General features: G+C 32.7%; 2 protein-coding genes across 2 annotated transcripts in view; one reads left to right on the plus strand and one right to left on the minus strand.

Moving 5' to 3' along the window:
• Positions 1-11,707: 11,707 nt before the first annotated feature.
• LOC118184091 (integrator complex subunit 15) lies at positions 11,708-13,104 on the minus strand. Its single transcript, XM_035353732.2, has one exon. It carries the CDS (start codon positions 13,003-13,005, stop codon positions 11,902-11,904), a length of 1,104 nt encoding a protein of 367 aa, XP_035209623.1. The 5' UTR covers positions 13,006-13,104; the 3' UTR covers positions 11,708-11,901.
• A 461-nt stretch (positions 13,105-13,565) lies between these two features.
• wwk (anoctamin 8 white walker) overlaps positions 13,566-20,447 on the plus strand; it is a 73,494-nt gene continuing 66,612 nt past the window's right edge. Inside the window, exon 1 of the mRNA XM_035353733.2 lies at positions 13,566-13,783. Coding sequence (XP_035209624.2) covers positions 13,708-13,783 — 76 coding nt within the window. The 5' untranslated portion in view covers positions 13,566-13,707. The remainder of the gene's footprint in view (positions 13,784-20,447) is intronic.

The raw sequence follows: 20,447 nt of genomic DNA on the forward strand, positions 1-20,447 counted from the left end.
ACGTTAGGAATTCTAAATTTTTCCCTTTAAATTGTGGTTCAGTTTTATAGAAAGAAGTACCGGAGCTCATCTTATTTAGGGCTCCGGTGCGCTCTGGCTAAAATTGTAATTTATCTTAAAAATTGAGAAGTACCGGAGCCGGGCTCCGGCGCAATTTAAGCACTGGCTATATGTATAAATAAATGCACAAAATTAAATAGAATGTAATAAAACAGCTAATTATAAAGTATGATCAGCATATTGGCTTAGATTGCTTATAAGAAACTTAGCCTGTGGTCTTTGAACGTTGTAGAAATAAACAGGTAAAAAATAGGAAAAGAAGAAATCCTTACGACATAATCATATCCATCCGCGTTATTCTGAGAATAAATTGGTTCGACTGGAGCATGCGTGTTTGCGCTCATGGTCGCGGCTCAGGCGGCTGCGGCTAGACCACCATTCGCCCCCCCCCCTCTTTTCTAAAACTTAAAAGATACACATTTATTTACATTTAGGTTATTTTTTAATGTGTTTTATAAAATGCACGAGAAAACGTATAGAAATTATTGATAAATACCGAAATTTGAATAAAAGTATTTTTTATATATTCAATTAAATATTTAAAAGATCACCCTCCCCCGAAACTATGAAATTTCCTCACAGGGGGAATTCCCCTTCCCGGTTAACCCTGATATAGAATGTGTGAATAAAGGAAAGTTTGCTGTTGACATTCACTCCAAGATACTTTACATGTGGCTGCAACGTTATTAAAGAACTTTGTATTTTGCCAAAGGAACAGTAGGGATTCAGAAGGGGTCACAGCACAACAGATCAGGTTCTCTATCTCTGCTAGAAGATCAGAGAAGTTTAATACTACAGCTTTAAAATGAGTTAGGGAGTCCCTCAAAGTTCATGGTTGAGCCCTACTCTTTTCTACCTGTATTTGGATGGCGTTGAAAAGGTAATAACGGAGAGATGTGAGGTCGGTATATACGCAGATGATATTGCCCTCTGGAGCTTTGGCTCAGATATGGATAAAATCGATTCTAATATTAATTTCTACCCTAGCAGACATATGGAGTTTTTCCAAAGATAAGCTGACTTTTAATCCTCTAAATCTATTGTCAGCTTTTTACTACTAATAAGCGATTGTATAATTATCAACCAAAACTTTTTATGGCTGATATGCCTCTCATATTTGGGAAGCATCCTAAATAGCTTGGTTTTAATCTAGACCCTAAATTTACTAGCAACAAGCATGTGGAGGCATTGGTGATGAAGAGCAGGAACCGGCTTAGTATATTGAAATGTATCTCGGGACGGGACTGGGGTGCTGACGCAGGAATTTTAAGAGCTACCTACTTGGCTGTTATCCCTTCTATTTTCGAATACGGCCTTCCTATATACTGCTATGCGTCTACAACTACTCCAGAAATTGGAGAGAGTGCATCTTAGTGCCTCTCGTGTTATAACTGGCTCACGTAACAGCTGACCAAATGATATTGTGTAGTTTGAGGTAGATCTTCAGCCTATGAGTCTCAAAAGGAACTCGATCCTAGTGACGTATTGCAACAAACTTTACAACTACGGTTCTCAAAATAGTACCTCGGATTTATTGCGGCATTGGCATAATTACGATAGATTAAAGAAACACAGTCCGTTTAGTCAGATTGAGCATAACAATTTATTGGACCCTAGGGTAAAACAATGCAGAGACCCCTCAGTGAGTCTTCCAAAGGTCAGTTTTCATACTGAACTACTGTCTAAATTCACAAAAAAAAAAAAAAAAAAAAAAAAAAAAAAATGACGCGCCGGTTTGCCTTTGACAATTTGCCTTTGAAATTATAAATAGCATCCCAAACGGCACTACCCTTACGTATATTGATGGTAGCAAAAATGAAGAATCCCACGCTGATGGTGGAGTACTTATCAGAGATCTTAATGGAATTGTCAAAATAAAGAAAAGAATTCCTGACTTAAGCTCAGTTTTTAAAAGTAAATTCTTTGCTATCGATGAGGGAGAGCTATTTAACGTCTTTTAGACTATAAAGATGATTATAACTGATAGTTGTAGTACCATCCAACATTTTTCAAAATGGTATAACGTTGGTGACAGAATTCGAACTTCAATTCTCACTAAATTAAAACAAGTTTGGTTCTCTTGTGATGTGCACATTCAGTGGATCCCATTACATGTGGGCATTTGGGGAAATGAAGAAGCGGATGTCCTAACGAAGAAGGGTGCCGAGGAGGCTCTGCCTACTCCTAATTGTCTGATTTACCTTGAGCTTTATTCTGACAGAAAACATACTGATAAAATGAGTTGGCTTTTCCCTCCGACACATTCTTGGTACCGTGTAGAATCCCCTGGTGTATCCCTCGCTATGAACTGTGACAGATCAACCCATACAGCACTTTCCCGCTTTCTTAGTGACCATCTAAGAATCCTTGCCTTCCAGGGTGGTGAAAAAACCAACCCGATTTGTCCGAAATATAGCAATGAGCAGGCTTCTCCAGCAGATATTCTTAGGTGTCTAAGTTTTTCCTACGACGACCTCTTAAAGTTTCATATGCTATTCTATGACTTTTTGAATGTGAATAAGTTCATGGATTTCGTTTAGCAGAAGCTGGACTCGAAAGTTAGCAACAACAAATTTGACTGGAATCCTCTTAGATAGAAGCGTACAGAAAAGAAATCTTGATGAATAGTTACAAAAGCAACTTAACCTGAGATAACCTGAAATAAAAGCAACCTCCTGAATACTATATATAGTATGTTCCCTTCTGACGGTCAGCTTGGTATCTTTTTTCAAAAGAAAAAGAGAATGATTTTGTTAAACTCCAGATATTTTCCCAACGTATTCTCCAACTCTTTTGCTCGGTGTATCTGAACTTACTGATGATAAGACATCCAAGAACTTCTCTGGTTCTGCCGTTTTACTTTCCATGCCTTTGACTGCTTATAGGGCAGAACATTGGAGACCTGCAATTACAAATGTTACCTAAAAACATTTTACAGTTTTTTTTTTTTGTGTGTGTGTGTGTGTGTGTGTGGTTTGTTTCCTGTTAATTTCTTTACACTTATGGGCCGACAATAGTTTGGAACTCTTGCTGATAACAGCATTTTGAAAATGTAGGTCCAGGGCCATTCCTAGCGGGGTTGCAGCACATAAAAGTATGCGGGCGGCAAAAAACAAGGGCGGATGAACTTTTGAGATACCACACCTAAATATTTTAAATTCATTGTAAGTACTTGTTATATGTAAGTATTTAGTGAGTATGAAATAAAAATTGTATTAATCATTGAGCATTTTTTTTTTAAATTTGGGGGTGGCATTCATAGAAAAGTATGTGGGCAGCCAATGGCCTAAGAATGACCTACGAATGGTCTACACACCACCACGTTTTTTGCACTCAAGCCAATGGCATTGAAAGCAAGTGAATAGGGTTTGGAACATACAAACATTCTTCCAAAATTTATCACTAATTTTATGCCTACTAAATAACTTTTCGACACCGACCTGGCAATCATTGTTATTTCTTGCTTTCATCACCACATTACCTCAACTCATAGCAGCTTAAAACTCATGCAGCAATGCCTAAAACATTTTGTTAAAATATTAACAACTGAATATTAAACAGCACGGTAACCTTTACTATTGACATTGTGCTTGCCAACAATTACAAACTTTAGCCAACTGCAATGTGTAGTACTGAACGAGCTGATGAGAAAAGTTTAACAGAAATTTCTTTTCGTATGCTGACGTTCATAGGCCAAAATATTACACTTAGCGCTGTCTGAATTAAGAATAACTGATTTGTTATTTACATAAGTCTTAAGTATAAGTGGGAATTTATTTATTCAGGATTCGGATAAGTCTTAAGCAATCTTGGGAAATAGACATAATTATACTTAATAACTAACATAATTCAGACTTAACTTCTGCAACATGCAATAGGAGCAATACAAAATTTAACAATAGACATACTTTTAGTCTCCAGTGTCATGATACGTTGCGAAAAGCGCACAACAGACACCAGTTAAGCATTAAGCTACGCTTAAAACACTACTCTAATATGGCTGTAAATGAAGAAAATATTGCTACCAGTAGTAAAGAAAGTGACAAAGAAATTGCTGAGATGGGGGGGGGACTGATAGGACAATTTACTGGGAATTTTCAATTAAGCAGTTCCAGGACTTGATAAGTACAGCTTTGTGATTGAATAAGAAATTATATGAAGTAACCATAACAACTTACACAGAAAGAAATGTTTAATAAAGCAAACAAATAAATACTGTTTTTTTTTTTTTTTTTTTTTTTTTTGTAAAATTTGATTTTTATAAGATCGTTAATGTTTTATTGTTTCATAAAGAACTATTTTCACACTTAATTTTATAATTTCTGCACGTCTTCTTAGATTTGAACTGATGATCTGTAATCCAGAAAATTTTAGATCTCTGAAGTCTCAACAAGTCCAGATCTCGGACTGTACTGTACAAATTTAAAAACTAAAAAGGTAAGTATAGAGAAATAGATTGTAGAAAGTACATTACTGAAATTAATTTTTAGTTAAACTAGTTTTGAGGAAAATTAAATTTTAAAAGTAAAATTGCGCCCAGCACATCACTTACACTTGTTGCAAGCAAGACATTATAAAAAGGTGTTACATACATAAATATATTGTATGTAAAGGGGTGTTTTCCATACATAAACACTAAGTATTGTGCAATATATACAAATATATATGGAATCAAATGATATATATTTATGTATATCCCCTCTCGTTTTGTTCCCCCAAAAATTCTGGCTCATAGCTGCTTTCAGATAGTACATTCTACCTACATGCAATTTGACTGTAAGGTTGCTTGTTTATGTAACCAAGTGCTTTCCTTAGTTTCTGCAGGGTGTTTATAATTAAAGAACCCTATTTCAAAGCTGCCTACAAGCAAAGCCAGTGATCAGAAAATTGTGAAATTTTGTGGCGGACTTAATGAAGAGATGAGAATGTCTTTTAATGGAAAAAATTAGAAATTGTGTCACCAGAGGAACCGGAGTTGAGCATCAAAATCACGTGAAAGCAACTACTGCACTAGTTTAGTTTAGTTTACGAGTATGCTGCAACCCTCCTGGCCGACAGTAATCGGCCTCATGTAAGGCTCCTCTAAACATAGGAGCCTTAGCCTCATGGTTAACGCAGCACACCCGACGCAGGAAAACAACAACAAAATAATAAATAATAATAAAATAAACAAATAAATAAAAGATTAAAATATTTAAAGTCCTATTCCTATGATATTTTCATTCACAATCCTCATAATTTCTGTTGCATAGCTATTCAAGAATTTTCTTTTTTCAATTACATTTTGTTCATTTATTTTTCCAAATCTCGTCCTCACACTCTCGGTCAGTTTACATTCTTCCATAAAATGAGCTGCATTTCCGTACTTCCCACAAGCCAAGCATTGATCATTGCCCTGGAGATTAAATCGTTTTAAATAGGCCGGGAATCTACCATGATCCGTGATAACTTGAATAGTATCTATATTATTAAATAGATCCATTTTTCTTTTTATGGTCAAAATCCTCAAGTAACCCTTATTTTTATTTGAACTATTCCATTCCCGAGCCCATTTCTCAATTATACTTGCTTTCATTTTTCTCAAGGTAATTCTTCTGGAATCATTAATAGCCTCATAAATATCACTCTCTCCCAGGGCAGCCTCTTTAGCTAGCATATCCGCCTTTTCATTCCCGATAACACCAATATGTACCTTAACCCAATGAAAATATATAGCATTTTTCTCTCTTATTTTGTTATAAATGTTTTTTATATCCAAAAGAAGTCTATTGCTTGGTTCCGGATTTGCCAAGCCTTGTAGGGCCGAGAGAGCATCAGAATAAATATGTATTGTAAAGTACTGTTTTAAGTTTTTATAACTCCACCGCAGTGCCTCTCTAATTGCAACCGCTTCAGCTTGATACACTGATTTATTTCCTTCTAATCGTATTTTTCTAGTATAGATTTCGACTCCGTAATAAAAAATAACAAAAGCGCAACCAGTTCCACCTTCATATCCAGAGCCATCAGTGTATATATCAATCATGCTAATATTCATATAATCTTTACAGTACGGTATGCCCTTGAAATCTTTTGGATGTATATTCATAAAATCTTTTCTTGTCAAGGCGTTACCATTCAAAACATCACCATTTTCACATGTTAAAATCTTTTTAAAACCATAGCTGAGTAAACATTTTTCATAATAAAATTTATAAAAAATTGAGAGTGGCGGAATGCCAGCAAGTAAGCAAATAACTTCTGTAGAAACAGTATGGAAAGCCCTTGTGATTGCAAGCAGCCAGCTCCTTTGCAATGAATCCAGTTTAGTTCTCAGTCTAATCAATTCCCCTGCCCGGCAGCCCCACATGCCAATACCATATAAAATTTTTGGCCTAATAACATTTAAATAAATATCTCTAAGGGTAGTGCTTTTTAACTTTAAAGTTTGTGAATCAAAGGCACTTCTATAATATTTTAAAATTTTCTCTATATCTCTGTGAATAGCCTTAAAATGTTCAATAAAAGTTAGCTTTTCATCAATAATCACTCCAAGATATTTAAAGTGACTTTTAAAATTAATCTTTATACCATTAAATTTCAACTTTGGTTTTCTAGTAGCCTTACCACCCCTAGGAAAGAAAATGGCAATTATTTTTTTCATTGTTGAACTCTATATTTTCTTCTCTACTCCAGTTCATAAAATTTTCCTCTAAACTCTTAAAAGTTTTTTTCAAGTTTCTCTAAAGAGTCATCATAGACAATAGCCAAAATATCATCTGCAAAGCAGAATAATTCAACACCAGTCATGTTAATAAAAATTTTATTGACAATGAGGCTCCAGAACAGGGGTGCACTGCAGGACTACTGCACTAGTGCATGTTTGTAATAATAATACTGGAGGATATTCTGCAAGGTCTTATGGACAGATGAACATTGTCTATCCAGCACCTCTGCTATATGCTGGTGCTATCCCTGAAGGTTTGAAGCTTTTGTTTTCTATGAACTGAAGTGCAACCTCTTGTACTGCTTCTACAGAAACAGGTTTTTTTCTCTTCTGGGATGAAGACATATTGGACCTCATAGAATCCTATTTAAAATCCGAAATTCCATAGACAAGCTACTGCTGAATTACTGCAACAAGAACAATGAAAACAAAGCCTTCACTAATGTTTCTATGTTTTATAACAGCTACTGCATGACATCGAAAAGATTTACGTTAAATTTATCATTTTTGTAAGCAACAAGCACATTGAAAACAAAGCCTCTGTAAATGTTTCTAGGTATTATAACAACTGCTGCAAGACATCGAAAAGATTTAAGTTTATACTACAGGTTTTCAAAGCAAAAAGCCCTCTGGTGACACTATTTGTAACTATTTTTTTCGGTGAAAGACATTTGCATCCATTCATTAAGTCTGCCACAAAATTTCATAATTTTCTGATCACTAGTTTCACTTATAGGCAACTTTAAAATAGGGTTCTTTAATTAAAGACTCTTTGTCTTTAAGCCTTAACATTTACAGCTGTTAACACTTAGCTGAAAATATGCTCAAATTTAAATTTCTTATGCATTTAAGCTCTCATTTAGTTTAAGTAGTAATCTGCCAATTAAATTGTTTAAATAACTATAGTTGCTAACAAAGTGACCCATATTTAAAAGTCCAACATATATTTCTAATATGTAACAAAACTTCTCTTAACCCTTTTACAGGCGGTGGTAAATATCTTACCACTAAGCAATTTGTTTTCTAGCAGCATACGGAAAATTATTTACCAGCGCCCGATACCAGGAATTTTCCTCTGGAACCAGAGCTTCATATTTTCTGTAACAGATGGCTGTTAGAGGCCACGTAAACCGCAACATTTCTGCATTCATCCAGTTTTCAAGCAAAATGGAGAGGGTAAGCACGTACTCTTTTCTTATTTTTTTGTGTAATGATATATAAAAATACGTTAAAAGCTATATAGTCATATATTTTGTATCTTAAAGGTTTGATAGCTAAATTGTATTAGGCATTTAAAAAATTATAGAGAAATATTTTGTTTTATACATATTTGAATTTGGTGGTAAATTGTATTAGGCATTATTTAAAAAATTATAGAGAAATATTTTGTTTTATACATATTTGAATTTGGTGGTAAATTATTTACCACGGCACGCTTAGTGATTTTAGAGGCGGTAAATAATTTACCACTGCCTGATCGAAACACAGTTTTACTAATATGTTTCACTTTAGAAATACCATTTTGTTTGGCATGGTACTTGATTTCTTGTATATCTAATACTTTTATATTAGCATTTCAATAATTAATTATTTCTAATGTTAATTATTATAAATATTATGGAAAATATTTTAGCGTTTCTTTACGATTACATAAATATTTATGTATTTAGAAATTAGAATTAAAATATTACTTTAGAATGCTAGAAAAGTAATATTTTGATAAGTATGTTCAAGAGATTTCAAAACATAAGTAACTAATTAAATGTAATGAATATTATTTTAGGTAAACGCATTGAAGAAAAAGAAAAAAAATTCATCACCGAGGAAGCTGTAGAGCATAATTTTGCGATCCTGAAGATTCCAAAAAAGGACTCCCTCACGCAAGAACTGCAGGCTTTTTGGGAAATCATAATTATGAAGGGGATCAATAAATTACCTAAGATTTGTACTGGTCTTCTGACTCTTTTTTTCAATAATCAAGAAATCTCATCAATTATGCCAGCAGTGAGATTAAAAAAATACCCTTTCAAATTTGCATATCAATGGCAATCAAAAGACTGTCCCTTGAAATGAGCCAGAATTTGACAAATTACAGTAAATGCGTTCTTTCATCACCCATTTAGATAAAAATTCAAGAAAAATATTCAGACTTCAATCTATTGATGAAAAAATGGTAAAATTCAAAGGAAGGTCCACAATGAAGCAATATATGCCAGGGAAGCCTGTAAAAAGAGTTTATAAGATTTGGGCTAGATCAAACGCATCAATTGCTTACCTATATCAGTCTGAAGTTTACACTAGGAAAAGATTTGAATTTAGGTTGAGAGTAGCTCACAGCCTAATTGGAGGCTTCTCTAGTAAAAAACGAAAACTGCAATCAAACTGGGTATCAGCAAAAAAGGAAAATGCTATTCCAAGGGGAAATCCGAACAACTAATGTTAGAACACACATGCCAGTCAGAGGAGAAAGTTACAGAAGGTGCAAATATTGCAGCACAAAAGTAAATCAGAAACTTACCAAGGTGTATTTTTGATGTCAACATGTCATGTACCATTCTGTGTTGCTTCATGTTATAAATAAAAATAAAAATTAAAATCAGTAGAAATCGTGCATTTGGTTATATTTATATCAATAATCACTTTTATATTAATCATCGATTTTATATTATATGTATATTTAAATAATCAAGAATAAATAGTTTTCATCAAAAATACATGTTTATTTGTGATATTTTTGTAATTATGATTTTTTACTTTTGCACAACTCAGTAAAATGCCATTGCTTATACCGGGCTGTGGTAAATATGTTACCACCCCTATTATAAACAACAACAACAACAACAGAAGTCCAAAAATAGTATTTTTGGTCATAAACGAGCTACTTTTCCCTAATAGTTGAATAAAATATGAATTTTGAAAATAAATGGCCTGCGCCCGATAAAGGGTTAAGCAGTGCTCTTCAAGCTGTGTTTTGGAGAACCCCTGGGTTCCATAAGTCAAAACCCAGGGTTCAGCTGGACAAAAGAAAATTTTAAAGCACTCACAGTAGCTGGCTGCAGTTTTATTAACTGAAAAAGTAAAAACAAACATTTAGTTATCTTTGAAATGCAAGTACACCCCAATCATAAATATAATGCAAGGGTAGGTGACACCTGCAGCTCGAGTTAATGCTATTAATGAGTAAATTACATTAATTTTGTTTTGAAATAATTTATTCAAAATTTAGCAGTTTTCTTAAAGACTTTACATAAAATATGTACAACATATTGATTTACATTAAACATTATTTTAAGATATGTTTTTATAAAGGTGGAACGAAGTTCCCCTGCGCCAAAATTTTATAGTTCTAAGTGTTCTGTGAGTCGACATATTTTGAAGATCACTGCGTTAGAGGACCATCTATGGCTCCAAGTAATTTTGATCTTTTATGAAAGCAAACATGACAAATGCTCATTTATATTCATCAGAAATACTGGCCATTTTCAGGGATGGCTGATACAGGAAATTTCACTGCTCAAAAAAAAATATTTTGCAAGGCCTGAAATTCTAATACCATTTTAATTCCTTACACTTAGAGAAATTGCTTTCTACTAATATATACAGTCATCGTAGAAAATGAAATCTAACAAAGTTAATCAAATCAGATTTGCCCAGTTGTTAAAATATAACTGATGTATCTCCAAAATCTGGAATACGAGGTGTGACCAAAAAAAAACTAGACTAAATGTGTAGCTTGAAAACAGAGTGAAGCTGGCAACAACTGTTTTCTTGACGTCATGCCACACACCTCCTCTATCCATGCAACCAGTTTTGACTTTACATAGATAAAAAAAAAAAAAAAAATATTTATGTAATGACGTGGCGTCATTGAGTGAACACATGCAATTGCATTCTACTGGAAAAATGTCTAACGTAAAAACCGAATAACGAATCAACATCAAGTTTCTAGTGAAACTTAAGAAATCAGCCACGGAAGAAACATTTCAAATATTAACCAAGGCTTATGGAGATGAAACTTTGTCTCATGCATGTGTGTTTGAATGGCATAAGTGGTTTTTAGGGAGAAGGAACAGTGTGGAAGATGAACTTGCTGGGTGCCAAATGAGGCCTCCAGCACATTCATCATGATTGAATGGGTTCCCAGTGGTCAGCCTGTTAATCAATACTACTACATTGAAGTACTAAAAAGACTTCATGATAAAATTAGTAAATAAAAGGCCACAGTTTTGGAGTAATGGATGGCTGTTGCACGAGCACAATGCACCCACTCGCACGGTCCTATCTGTCAAGCAGTTTCTGACCAGCAAAGACATGACTGTGATGAGGCATCCTCCTTATTCACCTGATTTGGCTCCATGCAACTTTTTTTTGTTTCCTAAAGTTAAATCTTACTTAAAGCGAACCCATTTTACCTCAGCTGAAGAAGTTCAGGCAAAAATGGAGAATCTCCTGAAGGGCCTTCAAAAAACCTCGTTTCAGAACTGTTACCAGCAATGACAGCACCGAATGCACAAGTGTGTGAATGCTCACGGGAACTACTTTGAAGGTGATAATGTCAGGATGAACCGATTCTGTAAGTACAATGATTTGTTGGGCCAGTCTCTCTCTTTTTTTTTTTTTTCCGTGTCACACCTTGTATGTTTAAAATGACCTCCATTATTTTTCATGTGCAGATCCAAGTAATGCTGCCATTCTGATATTCAGTTGATGATGACAGACTTAACTTTCCTTCACTTTCAAGCAGTGGCTCAGGTTTTTGTGGATTAGTTATATCAAAAAACAAATATTTTTTTGAAAAGAAAGTGGACTGTTTTTATAACTCATCTCACAAAAATCACTGCTGTTTCACAGAATGGCCATTGTCCTCAAAGCAGATGTAAATGTAAGGGTTTAATATGATTTCAGATTTTGAGGACATGCTGCATGTAATTCAAAGAAACGTTATGTACACTTATTTTGTTTATTATGTCATTGATAGATGCTAAGAACTTCATGATATTTATATAAACTAAAGTGCCATCAATCATTTATAATTATAAACATGTTCAGAAATTAAAAAAAATATTTTCATATTTTATTAACAGACTGAGTGCTGGAAAAATAAATTTAGATAATACAATATGTGCTTTTGTTCATTAGGAGTCAGGGCGTAGAACAGCACTCCATTTTTGCAAAACAATTTTTAAAGGACGATTATACGGCAGTTGTAAGCAGTGAAAAAATAATTTACCAAGGCGTTCAGGGTGAACATGTAAACAACTGCTTGAAAGAGCTACTTCTACACACATAGCAAATCTATCTAATGATGTATCCAGTCTATCCTTAGAAATGTAACTCATTTTTTTCAGAGTTTCAGCAATAACAATAATGCTTGTAGCAGAAACAGCTTCACACCAAGAAGGATCTCTCGAAGCAGCAGACTTTGTCATACACTGAAGTAAAGCTAACAATAATGATGAAAATGTTTTATTACTGCTGTCGCAACTTCCAGCACAATCAGAGTACTCTTTGTACAAAGGAGACAATATGCACCAAAACATTAGTCCAGGAATAGGTGTCTGAGGACCAGGAAAATTAAAACTACTTGGAATACTTAATTTAAAAGGTGAGAAGCAAAGCATTGGCACACTATTTATCCATTCTAAAATTATGTTGATAATATGATCAGGAGGACAGCTAGTGAGATACATATTTGTAATTGCTGATATTAAGCTAGCACAAAATACTGGTGATATGACAGGTAAATTCTTCATCCTCTCACTAGGTGCTGACGGTTTTATATGCTCACGAACTACTGCTTTGGCTATAAATGCAGAATAATCAGATACACAGGTGCAAAGCTGCATCCATGTTCCTATGTAACTTAAAACATTACCATTCTCAGTAGCAATAGCTAGGGATAATAATTTCCCTAAAACGGGTAACCTGTTATCAAGAAGCGAAGAACCAAACGGGAAAAGAAACTGAAAAGTAGCCATTTTCTGGTCATTTTCAGGTTGTCTAAAATACCAAGCTATCCTCTCTACAATCTGAAGCTCCTTAATGGGTGGCAGTTTTTGATTCCTCTTGTTTCCCCACTTATCAATTTCGAAAAAAACGAATTCTTCAGATAATTCTTTCATTAATGAAAGTTGTTGAGATGAACAATCAGGAAGCCATAATTTCTGTATGTGTCTTAGTGCTTCTGGAACAACATTAGGGAAATCCATTTTCCTCAAATAACACTTTACATCACCCATACTTATGTGTAATTCTACCCGTTTCGGGAATTTTAAGTAGAAAGATAAACTACAAAACCATAAACAACAACATGACGTTAAACATAGACCTGATCCATTTTGCAGGGTTGCAATGGAATACTTTCAAACGGTTACAACTACTTTTAGTTATAATTGAATTTTGCCTTCATATTACTCTTTCAAATAGCAATACACAAAAATTTTCTAAAATTTAAAAAGATGAGTGACTAGAACATTTATAACATTAGGGTACTTAATCCATTCAAAATCAACTGTCTTTTACTAAATTCAAAAATATTGAAAAAGCTGATTTAGCTGCCTGCAAAACAAAAGAAACCTAAATTACGTAATGTTAGCCAAAATTATAAACCTGAAAAAAATTTCAAGACAAATTTTTAACGAAATTCAAAGTTTAATGTTATTAGCTTCTTATTATTTGCTAATCAATTTATAAACGCGAAGCGAGAAGTTATAAAATATGGTAAACTTAGATATTTGATTTGGACCAATAGAAAAGCAAAATGCCAGGGATTACATCTACGGATAATGTCACAGTTGTGTACAGCGCGAGAGTACTGTTGAGTGAGAGTGATATTTGCGAGCGAAAAATGTAATCGAGATATATTACTTATTCCGTGAGGATCAATCGAAGAATTATAATATATCTGCGTCATACATCATTCCTAAATTTTGCGGTCTAAAATGTTAAGCTATAAACCTCATAATGGGAATGAAATGCGCAATCGCAAGAAAGTGTCTCGGATGACGCTGTCAGAAGGTAAACAACAAAGTATATTCTATAAATTTAATTAAACGATGGGTTGGAGAATTTTATAGGAGTTTAATCCGATATCGGCGCATTTAAAAGATATTCATATTTTCGTAGCAATGTTCGAGAAAATTATTTATTGTATATAAAACGGCGTATTCTGTAGATCATACAGCTGAGTGGTTCTCAAACTTTTTTCCCGCGCGGGCCGTTTTAATCATTGCTAGACAATCATACCCCCCCTTCTTTTTCAAAACTCATAAAATATGTGTATATTTACGTAAATTTATATTATTTCTAATGCGTTTTATGAATTAAACAAGAGAATTAGAGAATATATTGATTAATGCCAAAATTTGAATAAATGTAGTTTATTACTATATTCATTAACTAAAACTAAATGCTTAACAGGTAAACAAAAAACTAACCGCATTTACCCCTGAAGCTAAATTAACCCTTCGGGTTGAAAGCCCATGATATCGCTACTAAAAAACTTATACTTTAACATTTGGAAAAGCATTACTTTAAATGAAAGGTTGTAATAAAGTAAAAAATATGTTTAATGTAAAGCATCACTGCCCTTCCCCTTCTGTTTTTTTTTTTTTTTTTTTTTCTCAAATTTTGTATGTTACAGAAAATATATTTTCCTATTTGTAACTAGCTATTCCACTGCGAGGAGTTGTATTTTGGATGAAGGTATTGTTCATTCTTCTTAAACAGCTGTTTGATTTTTAGTGGATTTTAGTTTAAAAAATTACCTTTTTTCATTCAAGTGTCATTTTTCTCTTGTTAAATTTGTAATTTTTCTCTTATTAAAATAAAATTTGTCAATTTATATTTTAATAAGAGAACAATTTAATTATCTTGATAGTATTTATGTATGTTTCAATTTCAAATTAATTGTGAATAATGTAATGGGGATAAAAATAATTAAGCTACGATTTTATTAGATGCATATTGTATTTTTAATTTGAAGGCAAAGAAAAGAGCAGACATTGATAAATTGTGTATCTAAAGTTTTATAAAATAAAACTGTATATAGATATCTTTCAAAAATATTAAATTAAAAAGTTAAAGTAGTGCATTTACTGAGCCAAGGCTGTTTAGTGGCCAAGAGCTAAAATTACTGAACACTGGTAGTTTGCCCCATTCCAAATCCCCACAAACAGACTAGCAGCATAGATATTTTCAAGGTTTTCCCCATATTCCCAAGGTTTCATGACATGAATAATATCAACCAGTTTTCCTAATAAATTCGTAAAACTTTATAAAGACTTCAAAGACATCCCTTCCCTTAGGCAGGTAGCCCTCGCTTGCTTTGCCATAGTCAAACTATTCACTAAAAGAAAATATAAATATATGCATTGTAAAAAAATTTGGTTAATCTTTGGATTATGGTATTAATCATGACAAATATTAACTGGAAAATTGGGGAAAAACTCCAGAATCGCAAACTCCTTGCTGCGTTTTTCAGAATCGCAAATGCACAGTAACCATGTACACGTCGACTTATTTTTACTTAAAAAAAATCTCAGAATTGCACAAAAATGGCATTGTGCACACTCTTCACTTTATCCATCTACACTGCTTTTTTCTCATAAATTAGAAAAATTTCACGAAAATGCATGAAAATTTTGTGAATCTTTAAATTCGGTAAAAAGGACGTATATAAAATTACCTGATCGCGAAAAAGTATATACCCTTTCCAAGGATGAACATTTCCACGTATAACATAAATAAAATATCCTAAAACTTTTACCTCTAAATTATCTATTATAAACATCACCAACGAATTCATAACGCAAACATTAAAAATGGTTACAAATACTTAGTGTCAAAGATTTAAATTATTTCCATGCACGTTTACTTCCACTGAAACGTATACCAAATTGCTACAAACATATAATTCACAAAATAACTATCATTTAATTAAATTATAATTAAACCATGTACACATCGACTTATTTTTACTTAAAAAAACAATTAATCTTCCGATTATGATAACTTGGCAATTTTATGGAGAAAATTTGGCGATCAACCCTGCTACAGCAACCTGCTAGTTTTTTTTTTTTTTTTTTGGACGCCAGTTTGTTTTCACGAAGTAAAGGCATTTTTTTTTTTTTTTTTTTTTTTACTCAACATTTTTTTCCAACAATATGCTAGCCGAATTACGCTTATGCTGGAACTTTTATGGAACAAAAGTGCTTAATCATGACAAAAATTAGGTGCAAAATTGGGAGAAAGTGCAGAATCGCCCACTGCTTGCAGCGTTTTTAAGAATTGCACATACAACACAGTATCCATGTACACGTCGACCTATTTTCACTTAAAAATAATCCCAGAATTACACAAAAATGGCATTGTGCACACTTTTGACTTTATCCATGTACACTCCTAAAGTCCTAGCTAGTAACCTTAATCGCCTTACCAAAATGTTGCCAAACTACCTGTTACCATATTCCAAAGATTAGCAAAAAAAAATCCCAGAATTGCACAAAAATGGCATTGCGCACACTCTTCGCTATATTCATGTACATTGCTTTTTTCTCATAAATTAGAAAAATTTCACAAAAATGCATGAAAATTTTGCGAATCTTTAAATTCGGTAAAAAGGACATCTATGAAATTACCTGATCGCGAAAAAGTATATACCTCTTCCAAGGATGAACGTTTGCACGCATAATATAAATAAAATATCCTAAAACTTTTACCTCTAAATTATCTATTATAAACGTCACCAACGAATTCATAACGCAAACATTAAAAATGGTTACAAGTACTTAGTGTCAAATATTTAAATTATTTCCATGCACGTTTACTTCCACTGAAACATATACCAAATTGCTACAAACATATAATTCAAAAATAACTATCATTTAATTAAAATATAATTAAACCATGTACACGTCGACTTATTTTTACTTAAAAAAACATTCCAGAATTGCACAAAAATGGCATTGCGCACACTCTTCTATATCCATGTATACTGCTTTTTTCTCATAAATTAGAAAAATTTCACGAAAATGCATGAAAATTTTGTGAATCTTTAAATTTGGTAAAAAGGACATGAAATTACCTGATCGCGAAAAAGTATATACCCTTTCCAAGGATGAACATTTGCACGTATAAAATAAATAAAATATCTAAAAACTTTTACCTCTAAATTATCTATTATAAACGTCACCAGCGAATTCATAACGCAAACATTAAAAATGGTTGCAAATACTTAGTGTCAAATATTTAAATTATTTCCAAAAATGCATGAAAATTTTGTGAATCTTTAAATTTGGTAAAAAGGACACGAAATTACCTGATCGCGAAAAAGTATATACCCTTTCCAAGGATGAACATTTGCACGTATAAAATAAATAAAATATCTAAAAACTTCTACCTCTAAATTATCTATTATAAACGTCACCAGCGAATTCATAACGCAAACATTAAAAATGGTTGCAAATACTTAGTGTCAAATATTTAAATTATTTCCATGCACGTTTACTTCCACTGAAATGTATACCAAATTGCTACAAACATATAATTCACAAAATAAATATCATTTAATTAAAATGTAATTAAATTAAAAAACACTACTTAAAATATAAATAAGCACATACATTAAATTAATAAAAATTAGCTTACAATCCTAATTACTTTAAACTAAATCATTGCTAATAACAATTTTCCAATAATACATTGTTAATTTATTTACTCCTTACATTTAGAACAATGCATAAAAATAATATCCTCAAATAATTAAAAATACTAACTTACCTAATCTTCTTCAGAATCTTGATTACGTGGCGGATAAACTTTTCTTATTTCCTCCGCTAAATAAAAAGCTATCGTATGTGCGCCTGTTTCAGGATCTTTAAAATCATATTTATGGTTCACAGCAAGATGTTGAAAACCTTCATCCTCCAAACACACATATGACTTCCAGCAATCAGATATTATTCTACCAGGTAGAATATACTGCTTAATAAAACTTAATAAGCAATCTTTACTTCTATCTCGCACAACCTTAAAAAAAGACTTATTACTACCCCTTTCAATCCCACTAAATACCCATTTCGAATTCACTTTAGATAGGGCCATAGGATCAAAAAATTAACCAATACTGTTTCACACAACACAGAATGAAGCTAAATACAAAATTTCCAGATTTTTTCCAGATTTCCCCCTTTTTCCGATTAAAGAACTATAATTCGTCCATTAATGTCACATGACATATCTCATGATCTCTCATTTCCCTCACACAAAATAATGCGTAATCGGAACTGAGTACTTCTCACATTATTCCCAAAGTCCTAGGTAGTAACCTTTATTGCCTACCAAAATGTCGCCAAACTACCTGTTACCATATTCCAAAGATTAGCCAAATATTTAATTAATGTTTATCAGATATTTATAGAAGGAAGAAATTTGTTTCTGCTCTTGATTTTCATTTTTTATGTGGAAGCAAATGGTGACATATATTTAAACTTAAAACATACACACAGTTAAAGCCCTTCTATCCATAAAGCTCAAGAAATGCCAATTTAGATATGCCAAAATTCTGGATGATCGAGGGTATAACAAGTGCAGTTGATGGTAGGAAAAAATTATAAAAAAGAGTCATTTTATTTGTTATCAGCATGCATATCAAATGTTTACATATAAATTATGCAAAATTTTAAGAGGGGGGAAAAAGGGCATTTCAGGAAAATAAATAACAAAAGGATTTCTCAAAAAAGATAAGCATTTTAGTACCGCATTGGTACTACAGTCAAAAGTCGTTAATCCGAACTCGTCGGGACTTCGACGATTCCGGATTATAGATCATCAGTTTAAATCTGGTAAGATGGCATGCAGAAATTATACAATTAAAAATATGAAACGGTAATTTATGAAATAAAAAACAATTATGATGTAAAAGGTATCCAAATTTACAAAAAAAAAAAAAAAAAAGCTTAATATTTATTTGTTTATTTTATTAAACATTTCTTTCAATGTAAGTTGTTTAAGACTTTCTCTTTAATTCTATAAACAGACATAATTTCTTGTTCAGTTACAAAGTTCCGCTGTTCAAGTCCTATAATTGCTGTGTTGAGAATACAAACTAATTTGTCAATCGAAATTTTTTCGTTTTCAATAACCTCTATGTCACTTTCTTCACTATCGAAAGCAAATTATAATGACGAGGAATTTGATTTAAATCATATCAAAGACGAAGTACATCGAGATGAAATACTACATTTAGTAAGGAATTATAAGCCAAATAAAATACAAACATCTGCCCTGAAGATAAGGATAGTGCTGACAGATCAACTTCCAATTCATTGCACGCCGCCGCGTTCCCACCCCACCGCAGAGCAGCGTGAAATTGATAAACAGATTTCGGAATGGTTCGAGAAACAAAGCATATGCCTTTATCAATTTTTTGCAGCAATTCCGTTTTTTGTTTAATGGACTTCGAAACATACTTTCGCTTTTTAGATCCTTTACATATTAGTAAATATATATCAGAAATTCTATTTGACATAATCGAAAGTTCATGCTTACTTTTATAAAATTGCTCTAACAGTCTGCAAAAAATAATAAGCTGGATCCAATTCGAAGATTAAGGAACAACGCAATCTGCAACATTAACTGAATTAGATAATTTTAGCTTAGTTTATACTGTCCGTTATACATCAAACGCGCATGCGTAAATGTATTCAAAGCCATAAAGGTCTTACGCGTGTGCGTCAATGAGACACATGCGCAGAAAGTTTGTAGCTTTGAGGTCCGGATTATGGGTGTCCGAATTAACGACTTTTGACTGTATTCCGTTTTGAGGACCATAAAAAAATTGCAACAAAAATGTGTGCGCAAAAGCGCCAAATCTAGCATGCACGCTGATTTCAAATTGCGTAAGTTTAGATAGTTCTATATTTCTTAAGACGCCATTGAAATACTAGTTTAATTTTTAAATCCTTTTTTGATATCCTATGGATTTAACAATTTGGGAATTGCTCATGACAAAAGGTCTGCAGTAGAAATTTTTCAAAAAAAAAAAAAAAAAAGGCTTTATTCATTATAGAAAATTATGTTTGAACTACCAACGAGATGAAATTATGCTTTAGTGATAGCTCGGTAACGAAATAGCGATGCAGGAATCCATTCAGTTATGTTTAGCCGTTTTTTATATAAATTATAATAATGATCTGAAATAGTTCTTTACTCTTATGCTTCCATTCAGTTATGTTTAGCCTTTTTTATATAAATTAGAATAATAAAAATTTATTATATGAAATTAACTTTTTGTATAAATTAAAACAATCTTTAGATAGTTATTTACTATTATACTTCTTTTCTTGCGTTAGGGTTGCCGCAATTATTTTTGACAGCATTCGCATCAACAATAGTTTAGCAATTTTTTATGGTCCTCAAAACGGAATAGTACCGCATTTTATTATCTATTATTTTATTATCTATCTTTTAAAGTTTGTTGATTGATTGCTGGTTTATAGAATTCTTAATGGGCTGACATTCTAAAAATGGCTGTTGCACATTAACTTAGAAATATTATTTACCAGTGAGTTTATGAATGTTCTTCAAAGTCGGCAGTGAATTCATGACTTTTCAGTAGGGGAGTGGATAGTCATAAAGAATCTGGATTTTTTTACAAATGTGTGACAAGTCACAATTTTTG

Source organism: Stegodyphus dumicola, chromosome 6 (assembly GCF_044657685.1).
Source record: "Stegodyphus dumicola isolate Sdum_Otavi_A_Nest chromosome 6, ASM4465768v1".
NCBI lineage: Eukaryota > Metazoa > Arthropoda > Arachnida > Araneae > Eresidae > Stegodyphus > Stegodyphus dumicola.